Raw genomic sequence first — 23,538 nt, 5'->3', positions numbered from 1 at the left:
ATACATCCTTAATATATGTCTTTTAGATGTATTTGTTAGATACATCTTTCATATACAATAAAAACATGATAAATATATCCTTAATATGTATCATTGATAAATATTTTATACAATTTACAGAGCATGCGTTAAATATACAACTCAAATACCAATATTATACATCTCCTATGCATATCAGAAATAGTTAAGGCACATAATGCAGAAATTGTTGCAAATAAAAAGAAAAATATATTTTAATGCTAATGAAGTGGATAATATTATTATTAGTTCTTTTTTTGTGTGTATATATCATGTATACTAAAGATATTTATATCGAGTAACATATAAAGATGTTATGGATGCGTGAATTTTAATTAAAGTATGTGATACATGTATCTTTAATTTAAAGTATATTATATATACACCTCAAATACAATAATATATCAAATAATATTAATAATATTTTGATATTGCATATACACCTCATAACTTATTATTTTTATGCTTCAATTTATAGTGAATAATAACATATCAAAATGTTATTGATATTATTTGATGCGTGAATTTTAATTAAAACACGTGATACATATATCTTTTAATTTAAAATATATTATACATACACCTTAGAGACACATAAATAATGCATATTAATAATATATATATTTATTTATTTATTTATTTTTGTTTTATAAATATGAAAAAATAATAATCAGATATATTCTTAATACATATTTGATACATAACAGATACATAAATGATACATGTTTGAATAATTCGACGAACTGACGCGTGACTGACGCGCGTGTCAGACGCATGCCAGACGCGTTTTAACGCGTTTTTGACCTATTCTGACGCATTTTTGACTTTTTTTTATTTGTTTTATGTGTGTCATGTGTTGCATTTTCATTGAGAAGGTATTAAATGTAAAGTTTTACCTTTTTGTGGTGCTCATGTAATATTTCAGCAAATTTAGCATTTTTGTTATTTTTTTCCACTTTTTGTATAGTTTTGTCATCTTCTCATTTTTATTTATATAGAAATTGATGAACTAAAAAAAGAAAATATAAAGTTCTTTATATGACCTTTGAGAATTTAGGAAACAATTTTCCGATTTCGGTTTAAATTCGGTTTAGTTCTGTTTTCATGTTCAAAAATCATCAACCAAATTCTGCTCCCCAGCTTATTTCTTTAATTGCCCATAAAGCTGACACCGGCAAACTTCACCATTTTGAAAGAACTATGTTGTGACTTGGGACCAAATGTATTCAGAGTTTTCCCTCATCTAATAAACTATATCATTGTGATATAGTGTGCTGTGTCAAAGCATGGCTCCTTGACCAGCAAAGCAACAGGCACAGGCCAATCAAATTGTTTTAGTTCGGTTCGATTTCAAAATTTTGAAAAAGAAAACTTATTTTGTGCATTTTCGTGGGGCGGGTAACCAAACCGACCAAATGCAGGCACAGCAAAAACATGAACAAAGCAACTAAAAATGTAAGAGCAGAATCAATAACTAGGAAAAATAATATGGGCAACTAACAGATTTTTCTTCTATTTCTTTGCTATGAGCTAACTAGTAACTAATATTCTCTAATGATTAAAATTTATGGTATTCCACTTAACAAAATGTGACACATGTAATTTATACATGGACATGTTTAGAAGGATCATTGTGTAAGTCTCTGCATCTCACTTTGATCATTGAGGGTCTCAATAAGCAGTGGAGGAGCATACTGCGCCGTACCTTGGTTCTCCTCCGTATCCTGACAGAATGATAGAATTATAGTATCGATCGACATCTCCACTACCGCAAAGAACAGCGTAGCCACTATATAGCCTAGAGCCCAGCAAACCTGCATAAACATTGAAGAAAAGGACACATTGAAATCACATGTGCAAATGTTAATGACAGTTTGATGGTAGAAGCATAGTTGTTAAAAACAAGAGGTGCAAAAGAGGTTCTGGTGCCCGAGGCAAGGCGATCGCTTTTCTTCTGAAAGGCGATTGCGGTTCAGAAGAAAGGCATCTACACAATGAAGCTTATAAAAATCATAAAGTAAATAATAAACATGCAAATGTTTTTAAATGTATGTTGCAAGGATCAGGTAGAAGATAAGTGGCTCTGCTTCTTTATATTGCAAGGTTCGTATTAAGAAATTTGTTTAAAAAAAAATGATGTGATAATCTCAAAGGCGTGCCTGACCTAATGGATGAGGCGCACGCCTTTGGGAATTAGCCTGCCTATTGGCAGGTGAGGCACCAAGCCTGGCACCTCTTGCCTCAGGTGCATGTCAGGCATGCCTTTAACAGCTATAGATGCACTTAAACAAATATCTGATATCTTGCCTCAGGTGCATGTCAGGCATGCCTTTTGAAAAGCATCAGTCATTGACTCATTGCTAGTCCCTTCTGAATCTGAACTTTTCCTAAATTGGTGGTGGGAAGCAAAACTAAAAGTATGATTTTCTAACTCTTTTAACTCTTTCAAAATAGTTTATTTTAGTTTTTCTATAATGTCTATGATATTGATTAAACTTAAGTGTTTTATTCTGAGTTTGATCTTTTTTGAAATTCCTGGTTTCAAACTTTCATTTTTGGTGTTGACTGCTCTGTAATGAAATTCCTTGTTTCAATTTACAGTTTTAACTTGCTTTCTGATTCATGACTGATTTAGACTTTTAGAGACCTCATTTGAAATGTCTTGTTTCAAAGTTATTGACCTGTTTTGAAATTTCTGGTTTCAACTTTTAAGTTTTACTTTCAAATTTTTTAAGTAATATTTTCAAACTTTTAGTTTTGGGCAATGATGAAGCTTCCACCACTCTCAGATTTTGTAATGCCTTCTTTATTGATATGATGAAACGGCACATTTTTGAGCCACCATGTCTTAGTTCGCATTACAAATGAAACGATAAGCATATTTCTGAGCCCCTATTTTTTATTAATCTTTTAACTATTAACTAGTATTTAGTAGGCTTAGTGTTTAATTTTTTAATTTTTATGGTTCATAGTCTGTTTAATTACCTGCTTCTCCTGCTCCTGCACACAGCTGAGCTGCTTGATGAATTACAATCAGCTTACGGATTGCATTTTGGTGGGATCCGGTGCTATCTGAACTTTGAAGTTCATATATTTTGCATATATGAACATTTATTGCTGTAATATGATAATTGCTGAACTGTAAATTTGTGGTTCTGTAATATGTTAATTGTTGAATTGTAATTTTGTAAATTTTTTGCAATTTTGGAAAGGGATGTATGTATTATTTATTGTATCCAAATAGTAATAGATCAGTTCATTTTTTGTAGTCTTAATAGTAAAATTGGTTTTATTTTTGTTAAATTTAAAGGCCCTGGCCTTGGCCCAATAGAAGGCCCAAACCGAATGACAAAACCGAACCAGAACCGAACCGACCGAAAAATTGCGGTAGTCATTTTTTTCGGTTTTACTATAAAAAGATTGTAATTTGGTTTCAAAATATAAGTACTTAAAAACCGACGGTTTCTTCAAAATATAAACCGAACCGAACCGACCGACGCACACCCCTACTCTCAGCCACGTGGAGAATCTCATCATCGACGCCATCAATGGGTATCGCTATAACCTGAGTTTCTCTTGCAGATCTACCTTAATTCTTGTTTTCTTGAATCTTTGTCTTATGAAGTTTTGATTGTTGCACGCTTTTCAAGATAAATATAATGTAAGGTTTGGTTGGGTAACTGAGAAAATGGACTAACCAAAAGAAAATAATTTTTTTAATCCTTTTTAAGTTCTAATTTTATTGTAATGTTAAAGTTCTCATGAGCACATCAGTGTTCAAATCACAGATTCGTCCTTATTTCTTGGTTAAACATCTTTTGCTATTAGGAAGTTGTCAATTTTTAAGGGTTTTGCAGTAGGTTTTCTTTCCGTGGGCATTATGTGTTTATGTATAAAATTCTCAACTTTATGGCCTCAGAACTACTCAACACTGTCATGTTCGTCAAGTTATGGTGGAGAGCGATTCCAGCAAAATTATTATCCCAGTTTATTTAAACTGTATATTTTTAATGATATGTATCCAAATTGAATAAAAGATGTATATTTTATATTTTTATAGTTTTTATTGTCTTTTTTTATATGTTACTTTGATTCAGCAACACCAAATAATTCAACATACAAAAAGTTACTTGAAAGATAAATTTAAATAAAATATTGTCAAATTTTATATAACGAATATATCGTTGATACATTTTCGATACATTTCTAATACATTTTTGATACATCTCAAATATATTAGATAATTATAAATTTATTATTTAAAAAAATAGTTAATTGACGCATAGATGAGTTAATCTTTTTTTTTTAAATCTTGAATCGAAAAGTGAACTAGATGTAGTAAATTGAAGTTTAATTAATTGAATTAATTAAAATTTTAATTTATTATTTTTTATTTTTATCGATTGAATTGAATCAACCGATGAATATTTGAAACATACAAAGATATTTGAAAAAAAAATTGATACATCTACAATACATATACTATGCATTTTGAATACATATCCAATACATTTGCAATACATATTTGATACATATTCGTTGTTCGGAACCTTTTTTTAATTGTCTTTTTTTAAATTTTATTACTAATTTTTATACATCTCAAAGACTTATCGAAAATTTTATTACATGTATTACATATATATTTTGTATATATATTTGATATATCTCTGAGGAATAATTTATATATATGATAGATATATTTTTAAAATGTATTAAACAGACACATCGTTGATATATAATTTATACATGATATATACATCCTTAATATATGTCTTTTAGATGTATTTGTTAGATACATCTTTCATATACAATAAAAACATGATAAATATATCCTTAATATGTATCATTGATAAATATTTTATACAATTTACAGAGCATGCGTTAAATATACAACTCAAATACCAATATTATACATCTCCTATGCATATCAGAAATAGTTAAGGCACATAATGCAGAAATTGTTGCAAATAAAAAGAAAAATATATTTTAATGCTAATGAAGTGGATAATATTATTATTAGTTCTTTTTTTGTGTGTATATATCATGTATACTAAAGATATTTATATCGAGTAACATATAAAGATGTTATGGATGCGTGAATTTTAATTAAAGTATGTGATACATGTATCTTTAATTTAAAGTATATTATATATACACCTCAAATACAATAATATATCAAATAATATTAATAATATTTTGATATTGCATATACACCTCATAACTTATTATTTTTATGCTTCAATTTATAGTGAATAATAACATATCAAAATGTTATTGATATTATTTGATGCGTGAATTTTAATTAAAACACGTGATACATATATCTTTTAATTTAAAATATATTATACATACACCTTAGAGACACATAAATAATGCATATTAATAATATATATATTTATTTATTTATTTATTTTTGTTTTATAAATATGAAAAAATAATAATCAGATATATTCTTAATACATATTTGATACATAACAGATACATAAATGATACATGTTTGAATAATTCGACGAACTGACGCGTGACTGACGCGCGTGTCAGACGCATGCCAGACGCGTTTTAACGCGTTTTTGACCTATTCTGACGCATTTTTGACTTTTTTTTATTTGTTTTATGTGTGTCATGTGTTGCATTTTCATTGAGAAGGTATTAAATGTAAAGTTTTACCTTTTTGTGGTGCTCATGTAATATTTCAGCAAATTTAGCATTTTTGTTATTTTTTTCCACTTTTTGTATAGTTTTGTCATCTTCTCATTTTTATTTATATAGAAATTGATGAACTAAAAAAAGAAAATATAAAGTTCTTTATATGACCTTTGAGAATTTAGGAAACAATTTTCCGATTTCGGTTTAAATTCGGTTTAGTTCTGTTTTCATGTTCAAAAATCATCAACCAAATTCTGCTCCCCAGCTTATTTCTTTAATTGCCCATAAAGCTGACACCGGCAAACTTCACCATTTTGAAAGAACTATGTTGTGACTTGGGACCAAATGTATTCAGAGTTTTCCCTCATCTAATAAACTATATCATTGTGATATAGTGTGCTGTGTCAAAGCATGGCTCCTTGACCAGCAAAGCAACAGGCACAGGCCAATCAAATTGTTTTAGTTCGGTTCGATTTCAAAATTTTGAAAAAGAAAACTTATTTTGTGCATTTTCGTGGGGCGGGTAACCAAACCGACCAAATGCAGGCACAGCAAAAACATGAACAAAGCAACTAAAAATGTAAGAGCAGAATCAATAACTAGGAAAAATAATATGGGCAACTAACAGATTTTTCTTCTATTTCTTTGCTATGAGCTAACTAGTAACTAATATTCTCTAATGATTAAAATTTATGGTATTCCACTTAACAAAATGTGACACATGTAATTTATACATGGACATGTTTAGAAGGATCATTGTGTAAGTCTCTGCATCTCACTTTGATCATTGAGGGTCTCAATAAGCAGTGGAGGAGCATACTGCGCCGTACCTTGGTTCTCCTCCGTATCCTGACAGAATGATAGAATTATAGTATCGATCGACATCTCCACTACCGCAAAGAACAGCGTAGCCACTATATAGCCTAGAGCCCAGCAAACCTGCATAAACATTGAAGAAAAGGACACATTGAAATCACATGTGCAAATGTTAATGACAGTTTGATGGTAGAAGCATAGTTGTTAAAAACAAGAGGTGCAAAAGAGGTTCTGGTGCCCGAGGCAAGGCGATCGCTTTTCTTCTGAAAGGCGATTGCGGTTCAGAAGAAAGGCATCTACACAATGAAGCTTACAAAAATCATAAAGTAAATAATAAACATGCAAATGTTTTTAAATGTATGTTGCAAGGATCAGGTAGAAGATAAGTGGCTCTGCTTCTTTATATTGCAAGGTTCGTATTAAGAAATTTGTTTAAAAAAAAATGATGTGATAATCTCAAAGGCGTGCCTGACCTAATGGATGAGGCGCACGCCTTTGGGAATTAGCCTGCCTATTGGCAGGTGAGGCACCAAGCCTGGCACCTCTTGCCTCAGGTGCATGTCAGGCATGCCTTTAACAGCTATAGATGCACTTAAACAAATATCTGATATCTTATGTACACCGGTTAAGAAAAAGTTCAATCGCACATAAACCTACCAATACAGGAAACAGTGGAGAGGATATTTTGTTATGCGAAGATCTGTATTTGTGCATATCCAACATGAGGAAAGCGAAAACAGCACTTGCAAGGCTGACACATAGCTTTCCGAGGAATAGAATAACATCGCCAATGACATTCACCCTCCCTATCCTGAGGATGTTGTTGATGATCAGTTCAGTTGCGATTGAAGATGCTCTACAAAAGCTTTTACCTGTAATAGCTATCTGCAGAAGCCGCAACGAAAGGACAAACAATCAGATCTACAAGTGTCAAATTTTGGCCTACAGATTATAGAAAAGATTAGCTCTTGAAAACCATAACACGACGAGTGGAAATCAAGTAACGATGCAATTAGGATAAAACAACACATTTACAAAGCTGACTTTTATTTTTCCGCATTTGTTCACTGTAATTCTTCATTCTTGATTACTATGGAGCATTGATAAATGGATAAAAGAATTCAACATGAGCAATCCACAAAACAAGTCTTCAACTTTGCTTGAAACAAGTTTTTGAAATTACCATTATATAAGCATTGCGATTCACAGACTTTATAGTACACTCAACACATCTCAGACAGAACTGAGAGGTATGATGCACCATCCTCCCAATCCAACTGTCTGGTGTAGTATTTGCAACTTTCAATTTCCGACGAATTGATTCAAGCATGAAGCGAATAGATTCCACAAATGACACGATAAGGGAGCCAAGTGCAACAGACCCAAGGCTGTAACGGATGAGCCGCTTCATAGAGGAAAAAACTGGAAGAAAGGGGATTTCCGGCTGCAATACAAGAAATTGAGAACAGTAAATGAGTGCATCCAGTTAAAGAAAACATGATTCTAATTATTAAATTTGCAAAGTTTCTAAAACACATCACAACTTGACTTGTTAGAAATGATAGTTTTTAGGTGATATAAAGAACAAGTTGTTGAATGAAGTGAATGATACATCAATCAAGCATGCAAAATTTATCATGAAACTGGAACAGAATTGTTTTCTCAATAGCTATGTGAAAATCAGTGCTTGCATCAGAACAGTATAAAAGCAGTCCAGAGAGCACAAGATATGCAATAAGATTAACAGAGTTCCTCCCACATATTATTATCTTATATTCATAGACAACTGTGTAAAATGTCAGAATATAGAGACAGAAAAACACGGGAAAATAAGGGCAGGGCATAGAAGTGCTTCAAATTTAAAGTAGTGATCTAGCTTTTAATATAAACCATGTTGCAAACCTTACCTGGTCATTGAATGGGTAGAGATAGAAAATCAAGGGTTAGATGTTCAACCGGAACTAAACCAACACCGTATTTACAATAATAATATAATTTATTAATAACCATGGATATAAACATTTTTACAAATTACGGTTTTTATTGCAGTATACTCTCAGTTCTACATAAATTCAATTTTTCCGGAAGATTGGACTTTTTGATTACGCATTAAATAAATAAAGATACTCCCTCCGTCCTAAATTGATAGGAAGTTTTGGACAAACACAACTATTTAAAAATTTAGTTTATCAAGTATTGAACGACTCCCTCTAATTTGGGACAAAAAAATATAAATAGTGATTATCAATTTGTGATGAAGTAGTAGTCCAAGGTGTTAAATCATCAAGCTTTAATTCACTGTGTCCATAAAAGTACAAGATAAAATACCACAAAAATGAAGAATCCACAATTACAAACAATCTGTAGTGCATGTATGGCTTAGTAGCTTACCGATGTCTCACCACGAGCCCAATAATAGGAGGCTACTGAGCCTGCAATCACAGTTGCAGAGCACGCTACAAAAAACTGTGTAGCCCAATAGCCTCCAAAAAGGTGGAAAAAGATGGAAACTGCTATATGAGGAGTATAACGGATACTATAGCCACAACAACTGTCACAGTTAACCCTCTTTGCTCCAAGATCATATGCACAGCAGTTGGAATTGCAGTTATTTTGGACAATCTGACCTGAACTAAACAGATGAAAGGCAGCTGAAAACCAGAACATATAAAATATTGCCAGGACAACATATGGTATAACTGGAAATATTATGAGCGCTTGAACTTCGCCTATGACCTTTGCAGCAACCTGCATAAAAATTAAGAAAACCAATCAAGGATGAAAAATTTTAAGTGTTGCATTCTTGATGTAATTAGGAAAAAAGTGAATTCATAAAGCTCGTGTATGCCATTTGCAAGAGCGGCAGCCAAAACTAGTGAATTTGGTCTAGAATAGGGGTTTCCGTGAATCTTATGTAAGCATTTCAGAGTTATAAAAGCAGCTTCTGCAAAGAAAATAACTAGATAGGGCTTCACAGAAAATATTTTTAAGTTTGAAACTACAAGTTGACGGAATCCTAGTTGCCATAGAACATGCTAGTGCGGATCCAGAAAGCTGTGAACCATAGTAAATAGTACATTTCATTGTTTAGTAGTTCACAGAAGTGGTCCTGTCATTTGGTATACTGATATCCTACCTACTTTACCAGAAACTTGACGGTATCTGTTAGCAACCGTAAATTTTTATATATTTGAGCTTTCATAAATGGTATGCCAATTCTTAACTTTTGGTGCAATGCCATTCTATCTTATACTTTGGATTCTAAAATAAGTTTACAATAACTACATATTCCTTGTTACATTTCTATCTTTAATTCGCAAAGTGAAAAATACAATTACCTTCAGAACAGATGTTGCCATAAGTATGCGGCGTATGATGGCAATTGAAGTAAGGATGGAAACAACCATTATAAATGTCATTAGAACAGTAAAAGCCCGAAGATGATTTAGTTCCTGAAAAATGTAAACCACTCGACAATAATAACCACATGAACAGAGCTCGAACATAGTAAGTAATAGGATGCTCACTGAAAACCCACCCGTCCATATACGTGGTAGTACGGATCATGCTCACCGATGATGGGAGAGATGGCATCATTACCAATCCATCCAGCTAAAAAAAATAAGAAAAGAAATTCAGGATCATAAGAAGATTATTGAAGCATTGACATATGCATGATAGAGAAGAAGAAAATGACAGACCTAACAGCTTGATGCTACTAATTCTGTAATACATGCTTTTAAGACTAGCAAAAGGCAAGGCATCAATCTAGTAGCAACTTGTAAACTAACATAAAACTCATGAAAATATGCAAGGCAGGATGTGACACACACTTTTCTAGCTTTTCACCAGGTAGATTTTAGACGTATGAAGATGCCGAACATGTGATTTTAGACGTATGAAGATGCCGAACATGTGATTTTGCATGATCATTATTCTATGTGGATAGAAACTCGCATAGTTCTGGTATTAGATTAAGTTTTTATCAAAGGGCTAAAATGTAATGGTCATCCCCAAAAGTAAAATACCTAGCTAATATTATACTATGAGATAAGAGAGATTGTTTTACAAAAATAAATTAACGTTAATGGAACTGTAACAATTCAAAAGTACTATCTACAACAAGCTTAAGCTGAAGTAAAAGCTGAACATCACGAGGTTCAAAGCATGGCTCAGACACATCCTTTCACGAAAACAAGTGAAATTTTATCTGGCAGAAACCTGGGTATAAGAGATTTAAATTTGTAATTTGGAAGAAAAATAAAAAATAAAAACTTCCTAACCTTTCAAGTAATAGAACATTGTTACTGATATTATGAGAATGTCAAAGAGAGCAACTGTTATCCAAGGCATTGCAACAACAAAATGCCGAATCATTAGCAGCCAAATTACAGATAAAAACAGTGGCAACAATCCCCCGCAAACAATTAGTACAGGCCATGATTTCCCAATATCAGCCATGTATCTCTGCAAAATGAAAATGAACTTCAAACTTTACCATCAACAACTGCATAACTGTTTAAATACAGTAATTACGGATTAATTTACAACAACAGAAATAGTATGATAGTGATAGGTCTTAAATCAATGAAGGGTTAATTTTCTATCCAACTAAAAGGCACAAAATTAAGAGCAATATACCAACATTTTGCAAACAGTAGTAGCAATGTTAGAATAACATATCAGTTAGATGAGTATATTTTCTCTGTATGTCCATAATCAGGAGGCAGATGATTATGCCATCCTTTTAGAAACCAGATTCGAAGTGCATGCGATAATTCTTCCTTTAAATTAATCTAGCAGCAGAATTCAGCAATTTGAAATAGGACTAGCAACTTATTAATCATAATTATTCTCCTGATAAATATACAGATAAAAAAGATGAAAAATAGGTTGCTTAACCTTCAATACGGACGACCTAGCATTGATGGACTTGTGTATGGATTTGTCTATTATAATGTCCTCATTGATTTTCACTTCACTCATTTGTTGCCAATGCCGCAAAGACACATTTGATGCATGTGCAATAAATTGGCACCTCCAGAAAACTGAGATTAAGAAAGAAAGTGATTTGTTAACCGTCAGCATCAAAAGCAAAGACCAACAATTCCTATAGACTGAAATAACAATAAATTTTAAACTAACAAGTATTTGATCCTCTACCTGACGTAAACTAGCAAATTAAGCAAATTTCTAAATTACTCTTAGAAAACTAAAGCCACTAAATAAATTACGCAAGAGATAAATGCCTTGAAACAAAGTTTTCATCCACTTACCATTAACAGTAGGAAATATAACAGGGTAACAAGGACCCTGGAGTTGAAGGGATGAGTTCCTCATTTCAGGAGTAAGGAACTCAAAATAATCATAATTCCTATCAATCCAATCATCCATTGATAAACGGATATCTCCCTCCGGATAATCACATACCCAATTTAGTCCATCATCCGATGGTACGGGGCAATCCAACAAACAAATACTCCTAGCATTAGGCAGCTTGAATTGGCTGTTCTTCAAACCACTAAGATACACCTGATTTGGATTCAACCAATACATTAGCTCCAATTGGCGAAGACCTGGATTTGCATGCTTATCACCACATACATTTCCTTTATAATCCAGCCCATACGTAAGCCTGGTAATTCATAACATAGCCAATCATGATAATAAGCATAAAGAAAAGAAACAGCTTACTGAAAATCAAACATTGTCAAACTAATGCCGCAACATAATTCTATTAGGCAGACGACAACAAAAGCAAAATGCATATAGCAGCATATACAAATAGTGTTACAAATTTGAAATAGCAACCACTTCCGATGACACCACAAATCTCTCATCAAAGGACAGGGTGGGTGCGGCTTCGAACACGAGTTACCTTAGATTACTACTACCAAGATACATCAACAAATGCGTTTTGCAGTAAAATTAGAAGGGTACAAACCAATGGAAAACAAACCATTTAAAAAAAAATCCATCTATATGAATTATAACTAAAACCAGAAATAATACTGCCATTAATAACAACCTAGCATAATACTACCACAAGTAAATGATTCTATACACTGCTGTTCATGAACATTAAAAAGAAAGATCCTTTACAACAATGGCAACCAAGAAAAGAGATGCCATTTAAGAGAAACTGAAAACTCCAACATAAAAAAAAGTAGAAAAACTTAAACAAAACAAAAAAAACACTAACCTTAAAGGGTTCCCTTGGTTAAATCCAAAACTGGAATTAACAATCATAGCAATCCAAAAAGCAATAAAGACAAGAAGAAATGCAACATCTCTACATTTTCTATTGTGTCTAATAATTCCACCAATTTGGGTACTTCCATCACTTGATGGGTACCTCCCTATCACTGCCCCTAAAGCTCCCCTCATTTTTCTTCCACTCTCCAACACTTCTTTAATGGCAGTCACTGCATATGATAAAGATGGAGTCTTTTTCTAGTGAGAGAAAGTGTGGACTGTGGGAAGCTAAATGGGTGTGAAAGCAGCAAGTTAGAGAGAGAGAGTGATGGGCTAGTATTAGATTTGGAATAAATTTTGTTGATTTTTGTTTAATGATCTTAGTTTAGTTAATTTTAGTTTAGTTTAATAATGTAGCTTTTGATTTTAAGACAAAGATATAACGCTCTTCTTTTATTATTATTCTAAAAAAACTTTTTCAGGTTTACTACAGAATCCATGTCTTTCGGCTTTATTTTAGTCTAGTTTGTGCTCATGTTTTTAACTTAAAAATCTAACTTTTCCGGTCGAAGTAATTCGACTGAAAACCATCAATTTCATAATAAATAAATAAAATATCATAATATTCCTAAAAAATTAAGCACTCTAAATTATAAATAATCATCTTAAATTCTAAATAAAAATAGGCTTATTCAACAAAATCTTTACGGATTTGGTCAATTTTAGCCAAATCTTTAAAAACCACCATATTTAGTCAAACCTTATATGTTGTGCTTTTTTTTCATCTATTTTTAAATCGAACCGGATTTATTGTCTATGTGTCAGTCATGTCACTTACAATTCATCAAAATTGACTGACATGGCTAACACATAAAGATGGCGCAAGGCAGCGGGTAGGGGTTCTCGTCCCTCCAGTTCAACTAAACTCACTAAAGATGAAAAAGTAAGGCTCACTCAACTTGAAAACCGTGAATTTCTTAGTTCTAGGGTGTATTCTCCTAATTCTTGTGATTCCCTACGCATTAGGAGTGAGATTGATAGTTGGATTGTTATATTAGGTTGGGAATGTTTTTTGAACATTGATAATATTAATGATAGGACCCTCTCTTTAGAGTTTTTGTCAACTCTTAAACTTCAAAAACATGATAATGATCCCGCCTTTCCGTATTAGGGTTTTTGATATTTGGGCGCCTCATAGGCACCCAAATTTCCATTGTTGTGCCTCTTTTGGAATTAATTCCAAAAGAGTGCCTGCACCCACATGTTCCGTATTTCTAGAATGCGGAACATGTGGGTTCAGGCACTCTTTATTTCCGAAAGAGGCACTGATCCGGATATTTGGGTGCCTTTGAGGCACCCAAAAACCCTCCGTATTATTCAATGGCTTTCAAAATCCGGGGTCGTTTCCTTCAAATTTCAAAAGAGGAATTTGATGATTTGTTTAATTTTTCCTCCGAGGTTCATGTCTTTATTCCCGTCCATTTTAAACCTTCAGCGTTTTTTTTTTCAAATCTTTCGTATAATGGTCGTGGTTGGTCTCCTCAAAATCGTAATGCATCTAGTTTTAAATCGTTGCCACTTTGGTATTTTTCATAGACTCATTACGTATTTTATCAATGCTCGGATTTTTTCATTGATGATAGATTTGAAAAAAAAATAGTTGGTTAATTTATATGACACCTTTAAAAGGACGTGATTAAAATGAAAAAAACGTGTAAAGTTGGTGATTTTATAATGGAATCAACCCTTTTTTCAAAAGTCCTAGCAGGTTTGAGAATGCAATTTAAAATTACATTCTTAAGTTTAAGTTTGGTTTACAAAACTGTAAATTGTACGATTTTGTTTGAAAGAGTATAGTAAATGAGAGAAAAAAATCACTAGCAAGGAAGCTATAACTATAAGCAATGCAACTCAGGAAATTGTACTGTATTGAATCAATAAGCAAAAAAGAAGTGAATGCTACTTACGAAATAAAATGGTTGAATAATTGGGATTGGTCTCTAGGCTAGAGAGCCATGCCATCTCACTCGGCTTAAACAAATTATATGTTTCACAAAATCTTATAACTCGAGCTCGGATTATGCAGATAGATGCTGCTCAATTGTAATTTCTTTGAACTGAATAACTTCTGCTTGAGAATTTAGAAATGCATTTCTCCCGTAAACAGCTAGAAATAGTATCCCACACTACCAGCTTTAGGTCCATCGCCTGGTTCTTGCTTCTTCACAAAACTCAACCGCTTCGGATCAATCTCATCAACTTGAATTATTATTGCTTTACCGTCACTTTCATTATTCCATTTGATTGATTCCTTCTCCAGTTGCTTCAGGATCTGCATACCAAAATAATTGGGCATGTCGGTGGCTGTCATTTTCATAGCACTTTCAGCAAAAAGAAAATGCACAAACGACACCAGAAGGAACTGTAAATGGCATTCTATTTCAAGGCATAATACACATGTTTAGCCGAACCAAAATTAAATATATATTTGGTGTAGTTCATTTTATCTCTTATAAAATGGCTTGGTTTTAAATTTCTTGAACCAAACCGAAACCTGCTCACCCCTACACATGTTCATTGATAAGCTCCAATGAAATCGAGAAAAGAAAAATCAATGAGAATAACAAGAACATTAGTCGTACCAGTCTTCTCCTCCGTGCCACTGTGCTACTATCTTCATCATCGCTCTCCATTATGACTCTTAGGTACTTAATAGCTGGTAAAAGCCACAAAAACAGGTAGCTCATATTCTTGTTTTTAAATGTGAAGAACATATGCACAAAAAAAAAGGCGAGAAGAAACGGAAAAACCTACATGGGATACCAGAAATAGAGCTTAAATGAAGCCTCAAAAGACTTAAAGCTTCCTTCGGTTGACTACCGTGCAGCTTAAGATACATTACTTCAGCATCACTGCAGTCAGAGTGGATCAATATTATTGTAACAGGCAATTTACAGGAAATGCAAAAATTGAGCACAAACCTGGTTTCAACAAGTTTCTGGCAAGATTTATCATCCGACTCTCGGGCCTTTTTATTAAAAAATTGTCCCTAAATATTCCAACACAATTAGAATCATGCAGACACATAGTAAAGCAACATAACAGTCTGCTCAATAGTTCAGGGAAAATTTAAAGAAACAGCAATTACGAATAATCGTCCAAAAATAAAGAAACTATGGGAAAGAATTAAGCAAGAGTGCAAACACAGTACATATCTATCATTGAATTTCACACATAAGCCTATCAAATTTCATATAATAATAAAGGGTAAAGAAAAAAAAGAAGGTACTTAAACCTAGAGGTGAGCAGCGGTTGGTTCAGTGACCGAACCGTCCTCTCACCCTTAACCGATCGGTTAAACTGAAATTTTACAAAACGAACCAAATCCAAAATGTTGATTCGATTCCGGTTAAAACTGACATGTTTCTTAATTATTAAATGTGCACCATATATAGCAAAAGTTTTTTTTTCCCAGTGGAAAATGCCCAATGTTTGAATAATTGTGATCATGGTTCAAAGTTCAAACCGACAACCTTATAACAAAGAGACTTTACCACAATGACAAATATGAGAATTGTTATATATTTTATACAGAGCAATTTATTGTAACACCCCTCGCATATAGCATAATTCACACTAGCATCTTTCTGGTAAAAAAAAACACTAGCATCTTTCTTGTTTCAAAACCAAATTATACCATCCTCCACTATTGATTTCATTAGCATTTTAATCATTCTGTTCATTTTTGCTATTATTTAACTAAATCAAAGGATTTAATTAATATAATTAAAAAAGACCTTAAACTTAGAAAAATGCGATGCATTTAATACAATATGAGGATATAAAGTAAAGTTATTAAGTTTTATCAAACAATTTATTTGCAGTTATAATTTTCTTAATTACAATGAGACAGAGGGAGTTATTTATGATGTTTGATGAGGTAATGAATTCACCTTAATTTTCATTATATTTAGGGAAAAAGGTCAAATAAGCACCTAACGTTTAGTCTATGGGTCAAATAGACCCTCAACGTTCAAAAAGGTGCAACGAGGACCCTAACGTTTTTAAATTATATCATCTAAGTCTTCATTAGAGGTCCTCGTTGATACGATTTAACAAATGTTAGGATCCTCGGTGACCCCAAAGGAGAGCTTAGATGATACAATTTTAAAACGTTAGGCGCTTATTTGATCCTTTTCGAACATTGATGGCTTATTTGACATACAGGCTAAACGTTAGGGGCTTATTTGACCCTTTTCCTTTATATTTAATTTTTTTTTATTTTTTTTTTAAATATATTTAGCTTAATTTTTTTTAGTTTTAAAAAATAAGAGAAGTAATAAAATTAGAAATATAAATAAAAATTAATAAAAGTAAGAAAATCTAAATTGGATTCATAGATCTAATAAAAATATACTTCCTCCGTCCCATTTTAAAAGTCTCACTTTACATTTGAGATATCCCGTTTCAAAAGTCTTATTTCTATTTTTATAGTAAATTTAAATTAAATTTCTCTTTTTACCCTTTAGTCATCTTAAAGAAAATTTTGCATTAGTAAGGGTAAAACATAAAAAAAAAAGTTTTCTTATTGTATTGAATAAAGTGAGACTTCTAAAATGAGACAGAGTGCATATTTAAATTTATACTTATGCCAAAAATAAGTTTAAGGACTAAATTTAAGTTTAATTTTTTAATTAGGTCATTTGACTTAGTTTACTAATACTAAAAATGAATGAAAGGACTAAAATGTCAACGCGAAATGAAACTCGAGGATGGCATGTTTGATTTTAAAACAAAAGAGATACACATGCAAATTATGACATATGTGGAGGTGCTACAGTAATATACTATAGTATAAAATATCTATATATATATATATATATATAAATATTTAATATTTTTTAATTCAATTTTCTGAAAGTTAAAAGCAAAAAATAAAACCAAATTTTATTTGAATATTTTTCTTCGATCAATTCGGTTTGATTTGATTGTATTTTTAGTTTTGACCCAACACTGCACACCCATATTTAAACCCATGTGAGAAGCAAAATTGCACTTACAATCATCACTAAGCATTTACATAACTGAAATTTTAAAGTCAGAATAAAACCTGCTCTAGGAGTACATTAGCCCTTGCATGATCACCCTTGATATAAGCATCAACAGCCTGCAACGTGATTAAGACAATTTAGTATAAATCACCCTCACATAAGAAAAGATAACTAATCAATCATTGCAGTACCACTGGGAAAGGCATTTCAAACTAAAAGCGACAAGGGAAGTAATCTCCGGAAAGCAACACAGAGAAATGTGTACCATATCTAATATTAAGAGAAATGCGATCACCATTGTCTTATCAGAGTCAAATAGTTTCCTTGCCATATCATTCGCCCAATCTTGTAAAATAATCTTGCACAATACATCTTCCGGGAGGTCTATACAATAAAAGAACTTACAGCTTTGTAGTACTCTTTCATTGTAATCCAATATTCCTTGACAGCTGTTCGTAAGACATCATAGCTGTTATCATCATCATCTGCTTTATACGAGAAAGATTTGCAATTGCCAAAAAGCAGCATCATCAGGAAAAGAAACGGTGCATAATATCAGGGAGAAAAAAAAAATGAAACTATAAAACAAATAGCATACTTGGAAAAGTTAAATCCGCCCACACTTTAAAAACTAATGCTATTAAAGCCTTCATTTTGAGCACATACACAATCAAACATTACATAATATAAGAATAGTTCATGTGTTGATGAACATTGACAAGCCCTAGAGCAGCCTAAGTGAAGTCAGAACCTAAAGTAATAACAGTGCCGAACATGAGAGATCCTAAACTTAATACAAGTAATTGACTATCAATGATAAACACATCATGTGTATATGCTGGCTCAACAGAACATGAAGATAAACAGGAAGATTAGGGCCAGGAATTGATCTAAACAGGCCACTATAAAATATAAGTGATCCAGTATGCCATCTCGCAAGCTATTTGTCAGGAACAAAGACAATCTAGTTCTGTCAAGCAGTGAAATTAGACTTAAAATACAAGACAGAACCAAAGAAGCTTAGCACTTTATGACAACAATAGCTAACTATACTACCAAGTTTATACAGGTCAAAAAGAGAGGCGGTGACCATGCCCTCTCTAGTCTCTAATTTTGACCTTTTTATATTGAAAACGCATAAAGCTTAGAGTCGATACCTTCAATAGTAAGTGCCTCTAATTTGGCAGAAGAAGGCTTTTCCTCCCTCGGAGGATCCACAGGAGGTTCAAAAACGAGTTTACTGAATGCTTTTGGTTTCTTTACTGCCCTAACTAGGCGTGTTCTTTTTGGTGCTTCCTCAGTTCTATCTGGAACATCAAAGAGTGCCTGTAGAACTTCCTTCTCACGATTAATTCTATCGTTTTTGGATTTCGATGAACCTGTTAATTTTGTCTGTCTCAATCCAGCTCCAGCACTGCATGATGCAAATGCAAGAAAAAAAAATTACTAAATAAAACTTAATCTAGAAATAGTAAAACAGAATTATGGAGGAAAGAAGCAAGCACTAATAAACTATATGAAAGGGACTGAGAAACCTTTTAGCAGAATCTTGCTTTTGCATCTGTTCTTGAAGTGAAACATATTCATGGTCTGAACATTTTCCTGTGGACTGTTTAATATAATGAGGTTGAAACGCTTTCAATGCATCCATCTTCTAAGATAATAATTTTTAGAAACGACTATAAACTGCATTGCAAACTAAGCCTTTTACAAATTAAATTCAAAGACATAAGCATACATTCTCAGCAGCTCTGCCCCCACACTTGCCGGATGATGCATCTGATAAATCCAAGAGCTTGTCAATACTCTGCATGACCACCATGGAAACTGAGAATTTTGAACCAGTGTATATGCAACTCTATGATACAGCTTAGGAAATTCTGCACAGCTATCAAGAGAATTGGCAAAACAAAAGAAATAAATAAAATACAAAAATAGTAACTGAGAAAGACTTGTAATTAACCAAGCATTCTGTACAAGCAGTTGCAGAGGTTAACTTCAATTATTGCTTTTGTCATCCTGCAAATGCTACATTGACAACCACTATATTCTCTTTGAAAATAAGAAAAGAATAATGAGATCAGAAGTGTTACTAACACATGCTTTGACAGAAGTTTCCACACAATTTATAACGACACAGAAACATATTAAATTAAGCTACCAATTTATTTTACAGAGATTTATCAGCTCCCCAGTGGTAAAAGAACTATTATTTGACATTAAACACCATACCTTATCCTGCATTAAAAATGAAATCATATCCTCTATCATTTCTAAAAGTTCATTTCCAGTTTTTAGGAACCCTCAAGATTGAAAACTATGCAATTATGGGATATTTTAATCTCCTCTAAACAAAGACGTCAAAAGTGTAAAGAGAATTGCTACTTCACCTTTTGCATGTCATACCCACAAAAGCCTGCAAAACAAAATAAATGACTCATTAAGCTCATCATTAAGAGGGTAAACTAATTTGTTGCAGAAAAAGACATCACAGCATGTGTAATCCAATGAATAATAGCTATTACAAACATTGAGATTCAATTTAGAATAATTGCACTGCAGCACCTGGAAGATAACAGCATGGCGCTTTAGGCTTTAAGGAAACAAAAGGTGAAAGCATAGAAAGGTGAGAACATAGGACTGAACAAAAACATCTAAAGGATTCATAATCCGAATAAGTTATTGCAGCTAGAATCATTATCTTCTCTTAAATCACTTCAAAGTTGGAGGACATGCATCATACTTAATCCCATTTAGACCAGACTGCCTCAACATGTGTTCACCTTTCAATATATATAGGTTCTCCATTTTGAAAATTGCCTTCAGAAGCACTTTCATAGCATAAATGAGCATTTAAAATTCCTTTTCATTTCTAGATGAATGGTTAGGAAAAGCCATCCAAATTTTTTTACTATGGAAAACAGAAAAAAACTACTTGTAGACAAATAGTTCCTAGAATTATAAAACATTATAGCTCTCAGACCTTACATCTTTCCATGGTTCTATGTATCTATCATCATTTATTTCAGCAGTAAACATCATTTTCAAGTTGCAAATATCAGTAATTGATGGCAGAATAGAATCAGTTAAAAACCCTATCTTAGATAATTCGAATACTGACCAATTAGGTGCGTTACTTTTGTAAGTAAATATATATGCTAAACACAGAGAACTAGGCGAAGCAAAAAAATAGAAGTCCTAAACTTTGTGGGACCATACTTAAGCTTAGACACACTAATTACTGTAACATATAAAAGCTGCAGAAATATAAACCTTAAAGCATTCACAAATAATCTTACTAGAGCACAACTGCAGTTCTAACTAAGTAGCTTGGATAGACAGAAAGGTCAAGCATTACCAAGAACTTCTCGAATCACAGGCATGCCAAGTTGAAAGCCCTCTCCAAGCATTTTAAAAAGAAACTCTTCAACATCAGTTTTTGTAGGGCCATTTCTCATTGTCGTAGCTGATGCATTTTCCTCACTCCAGAGCTCAGAAACTGGTATATCCTCAGAAAATAATTTCACTGGTTTCTTCCCTTCAAGAACATTATTCTTGAAAGGCCTAGTTTTAGAATACTCTTTGCCAATTACACATGAAACCGAACCCATTGATGCAGAACATTTCTTAGATTTTAGCTCTCTAAACTTTTTCTCTCCATCAAAAGAAGCATCATCAGGAAGATTACCACATGGAAAGTCTGAAGATAATAGCTTCATACTATCCAATCCAGAAGTTAATTTCACTCCTGCTGCATTTTCAGCAGCTAACATATCGGCAGTAATGTCATTAGATGTACTTCCATGCAGACTACACAGAGTTTCAGCAGCCGAATTTTTGTCTTGCCTAGACTGAAAATAAACAGAGGCAATATCCTTGAGAGTAAACTGAGAACCAAAAATTTCACGCAGCTCGACTAAATCATTGTCCATATCGCAATCAGCAATAACATTTGAACTACTTGCTTCCATTTTCACATATGCTTAACACCTGACAAGAGGGAACAGTTATCCAATCAAAGTTTACATAAAAACTAACTGAACAATAACTAGCTAGGTAGCATGGTTTATTCAGTTACCATGTCCCGTTTCGGAAACGTTTCGTACACTTGACTTCAGATACGGAACTTCATTTTTACACAAGAAATCTTAAAATAACACCGTTTGCCGTGTCAGTGTCCAAATGTCCCGTTTCCCCGAGTTCATATTCGTGCTACCTAGATAACTAGCATACCATAGGGAGAACATACCAAACAATTTAAACCTACAGATAAACTTAACAGCTAACATACAACAACTAGGTTATGCAATGGAATCAATCATATAAAATTTACAGCCACATTTCAGTAAGCACACAAATTACTAGGACTAGAACAAGAAATCAAATTATAATATAACAGATTCGTATCATGAACTGGAACTATTCCTCGAAATAAGTATCATAAAATTACACAGCAGGTATATTATTTAGTAACTATTCAAAATTTTAAAAATAATTTAACTATTTATCTCAAATATATTATTACTTTTAGTGATTATTTATTTATTTAAGTTTATTTCAAACTCGTGTAAAAAGCTCAACCAAAAGTCAAAGTCAAGTTTATTCCAGTCATTTTCATTTTCTCACCAACCAAACGCCGCATAATCAACTCAAATATGTACATATATATATATATATATATTTTTTTTCAATTTTGTAAATAACTAAAAAAAATAAAAAACAATCAATCAAACAGAGTGCATCGGACGCTAAAAAATCACCTGAAGAGAAAAAACTTAAAAATTGAGCCGATAATACATTTCTTTAAGTGTACGTAGCAAAAGAAAAGGAAACAAAATAATACTAATAGTAGTAATTTTCCTTAGTCAATTTTCTAGGGAGCCAAACAGAAAGTAAAAAATGAAATGCAAGGAAATAAATGATTTTGATTAGAGAAATTTGAACTTACGAAGAAAAAGGAAATGCAGTAATTGCAGTATCAGAGAATCGGCGATGCTGATAGGCTATGGCTTCTTGTAGTACAAGCAAGAATAAAACTGTCAGTATCTGTGAGAGAGAGAATGAGACGATGAGTCAGTATGATTAGTCTAATTTATTTCTATATATAGCTGTATAAATTGAGCGATTAACTTGGAAAAAGAAAAAAAATTGAGCGATTAACGATTAATGCATTATTAATTAGGAGCTTTTTTTCCTAATCATTTAGGAGTTATACCGTGGTCCGTGATACATGATTTTATATGTAATCACAGACACATTTTTTTTATGAAATTTTGCTGATTTGGACGTCTGATGCCACGTCGGTAAAAATATAACTAAAAACTATCAATGTTATTTTTATAAAAAAAAAAATGAAACACAATGTCTGTAATTGACACGTTTTAAAGTTCATATTATTTTTAAAATTTGGTGTAAAAATTATGATTAGTAATTAAATAGAAAAAACAAAATTATCTTACAATAATTATGCAAACAAAAGTGCATATCATTACAATTCATGATATAACAGCAAAATTTATACTTCATTCAATTTGTATTATTTGTCCATTCAGCCAAATCCATTTGTCTATAATTATTTATTTTTTAAAAATAATTTTAACTTTTATTTTTAAATTTATTTCTTTTTAATAAATGGCTTTGTAAATCAATTTACACAACATTTATAACTAATATGGTTACATAAGTATTTATTCATATAATTTAAGACAAAACATTCACTTCTTAATATATATAATCTTAGCTAAATGGACAAGTAAATAAAAGCTGGAAAAAGTAAAAATTTTCATATTTTTCCTAGTATTATTGACTTCAT

General features: G+C 32.3%; 2 protein-coding genes across 4 annotated transcripts; both read right to left on the bottom strand.

Moving 5' to 3' along the window:
- Positions 1-6,237: 6,237 nt before the first annotated feature.
- LOC126668516 (choline transporter protein 1) lies at positions 6,238-13,063 on the bottom strand. The gene is made up of 10 exons (XM_050361706.1): positions 12,683-13,063; positions 11,757-12,115; positions 11,383-11,528; positions 10,764-10,947; positions 10,019-10,092; positions 9,819-9,932; positions 8,872-9,228; positions 7,664-7,924; positions 7,138-7,365; positions 6,238-6,603 (listed from the first exon to the last, which is right to left on the bottom strand). Exons 1-10 carry the CDS (start codon positions 12,865-12,867, stop codon positions 6,418-6,420), a joined length of 2,094 nt encoding a protein of 697 aa, XP_050217663.1. The 5' UTR covers positions 12,868-13,063; the 3' UTR covers positions 6,238-6,417.
- Positions 13,064-14,586: 1,523 nt separating this feature from the next.
- Positions 14,587-22,829, bottom strand: LOC126670564 (putative nuclear RNA export factor SDE5). Of its 3 annotated transcripts, XM_050364321.2 has the most exons (13): positions 22,675-22,829; positions 21,805-21,950; positions 21,085-21,716; positions 20,117-20,142; positions 19,465-19,533; positions 19,262-19,335; positions 18,884-19,140; positions 18,132-18,214; positions 17,786-17,842; positions 15,657-15,724; positions 15,490-15,587; positions 15,318-15,391; positions 14,587-15,007 (listed from the first exon to the last, which is right to left on the bottom strand). In XM_050364321.2, exons 3-13 carry the CDS (start codon positions 21,695-21,697, stop codon positions 14,843-14,845), a joined length of 1,584 nt encoding a protein of 527 aa, XP_050220278.1. In that variant the 5' UTR covers positions 21,698-21,716; positions 21,805-21,950; positions 22,675-22,829; the 3' UTR covers positions 14,587-14,842. The 3 variants fall into 3 exon arrangements, with proteins under 3 accessions (XP_050220278.1, XP_050220276.1, XP_050220280.1); XM_050364319.2 differs by lacking the exon at positions 21,805-21,950; XM_050364323.2 differs by lacking the exon at positions 21,805-21,950 and having other exon boundaries at positions 18,132-18,211; positions 22,675-22,825.
- Positions 22,830-23,538: the final 709 nt, after the last annotated feature.

The sequence above is a fragment of the Mercurialis annua genome, linkage group LG2 (genome assembly GCF_937616625.2).
Source record: "Mercurialis annua linkage group LG2, ddMerAnnu1.2, whole genome shotgun sequence".
Lineage (NCBI taxonomy): Eukaryota > Viridiplantae > Streptophyta > Magnoliopsida > Malpighiales > Euphorbiaceae > Mercurialis > Mercurialis annua.
Note: the sequence above shows the minus strand (reverse complement) of the source record. Positions and strands in the feature narration are given on the sequence as shown.

Bases quoted from the DNA above. Each gene is read 5' to 3' on its own strand.
- LOC126668516 (XM_050361706.1), bottom strand. From the start codon at position 12,867: ATGAGGGGAGCTTTAGGGGCAGTGATAGGGAGGTACCCATCAAGTGAT. The intron at 9,933-10,018 runs GTGGGTTTTCAG...TACATTTTTCAG, and splicing joins ACTACCACGTATATGGACGG to GAACTAAATCATCTTCGGGC. The intron at 9,229-9,818 runs GTAATTGTATTT...ATTTTTATGCAG, and splicing joins TGGCAACATCTGTTCTGAAG to GTTGCTGCAAAGGTCATAGG.
- LOC126670564 (XM_050364321.2), bottom strand. From the start codon at position 21,697: ATGGAAGCAAGTAGTTCAAATGTTATTGCTGATTGCGATATGGACAAT. The intron at 19,534-20,116 runs GTGAAGTAGCAA...GTGGTCATGCAG, and splicing joins GTGGGTATGACATGCAAAAG to AGTATTGACAAGCTCTTGGA. The intron at 15,588-15,656 runs GTTTGTGCTCAA...CTCTGACTGCAG, and splicing joins CAGAAACTTGTTGAAACCAG to TGATGCTGAAGTAATGTATC.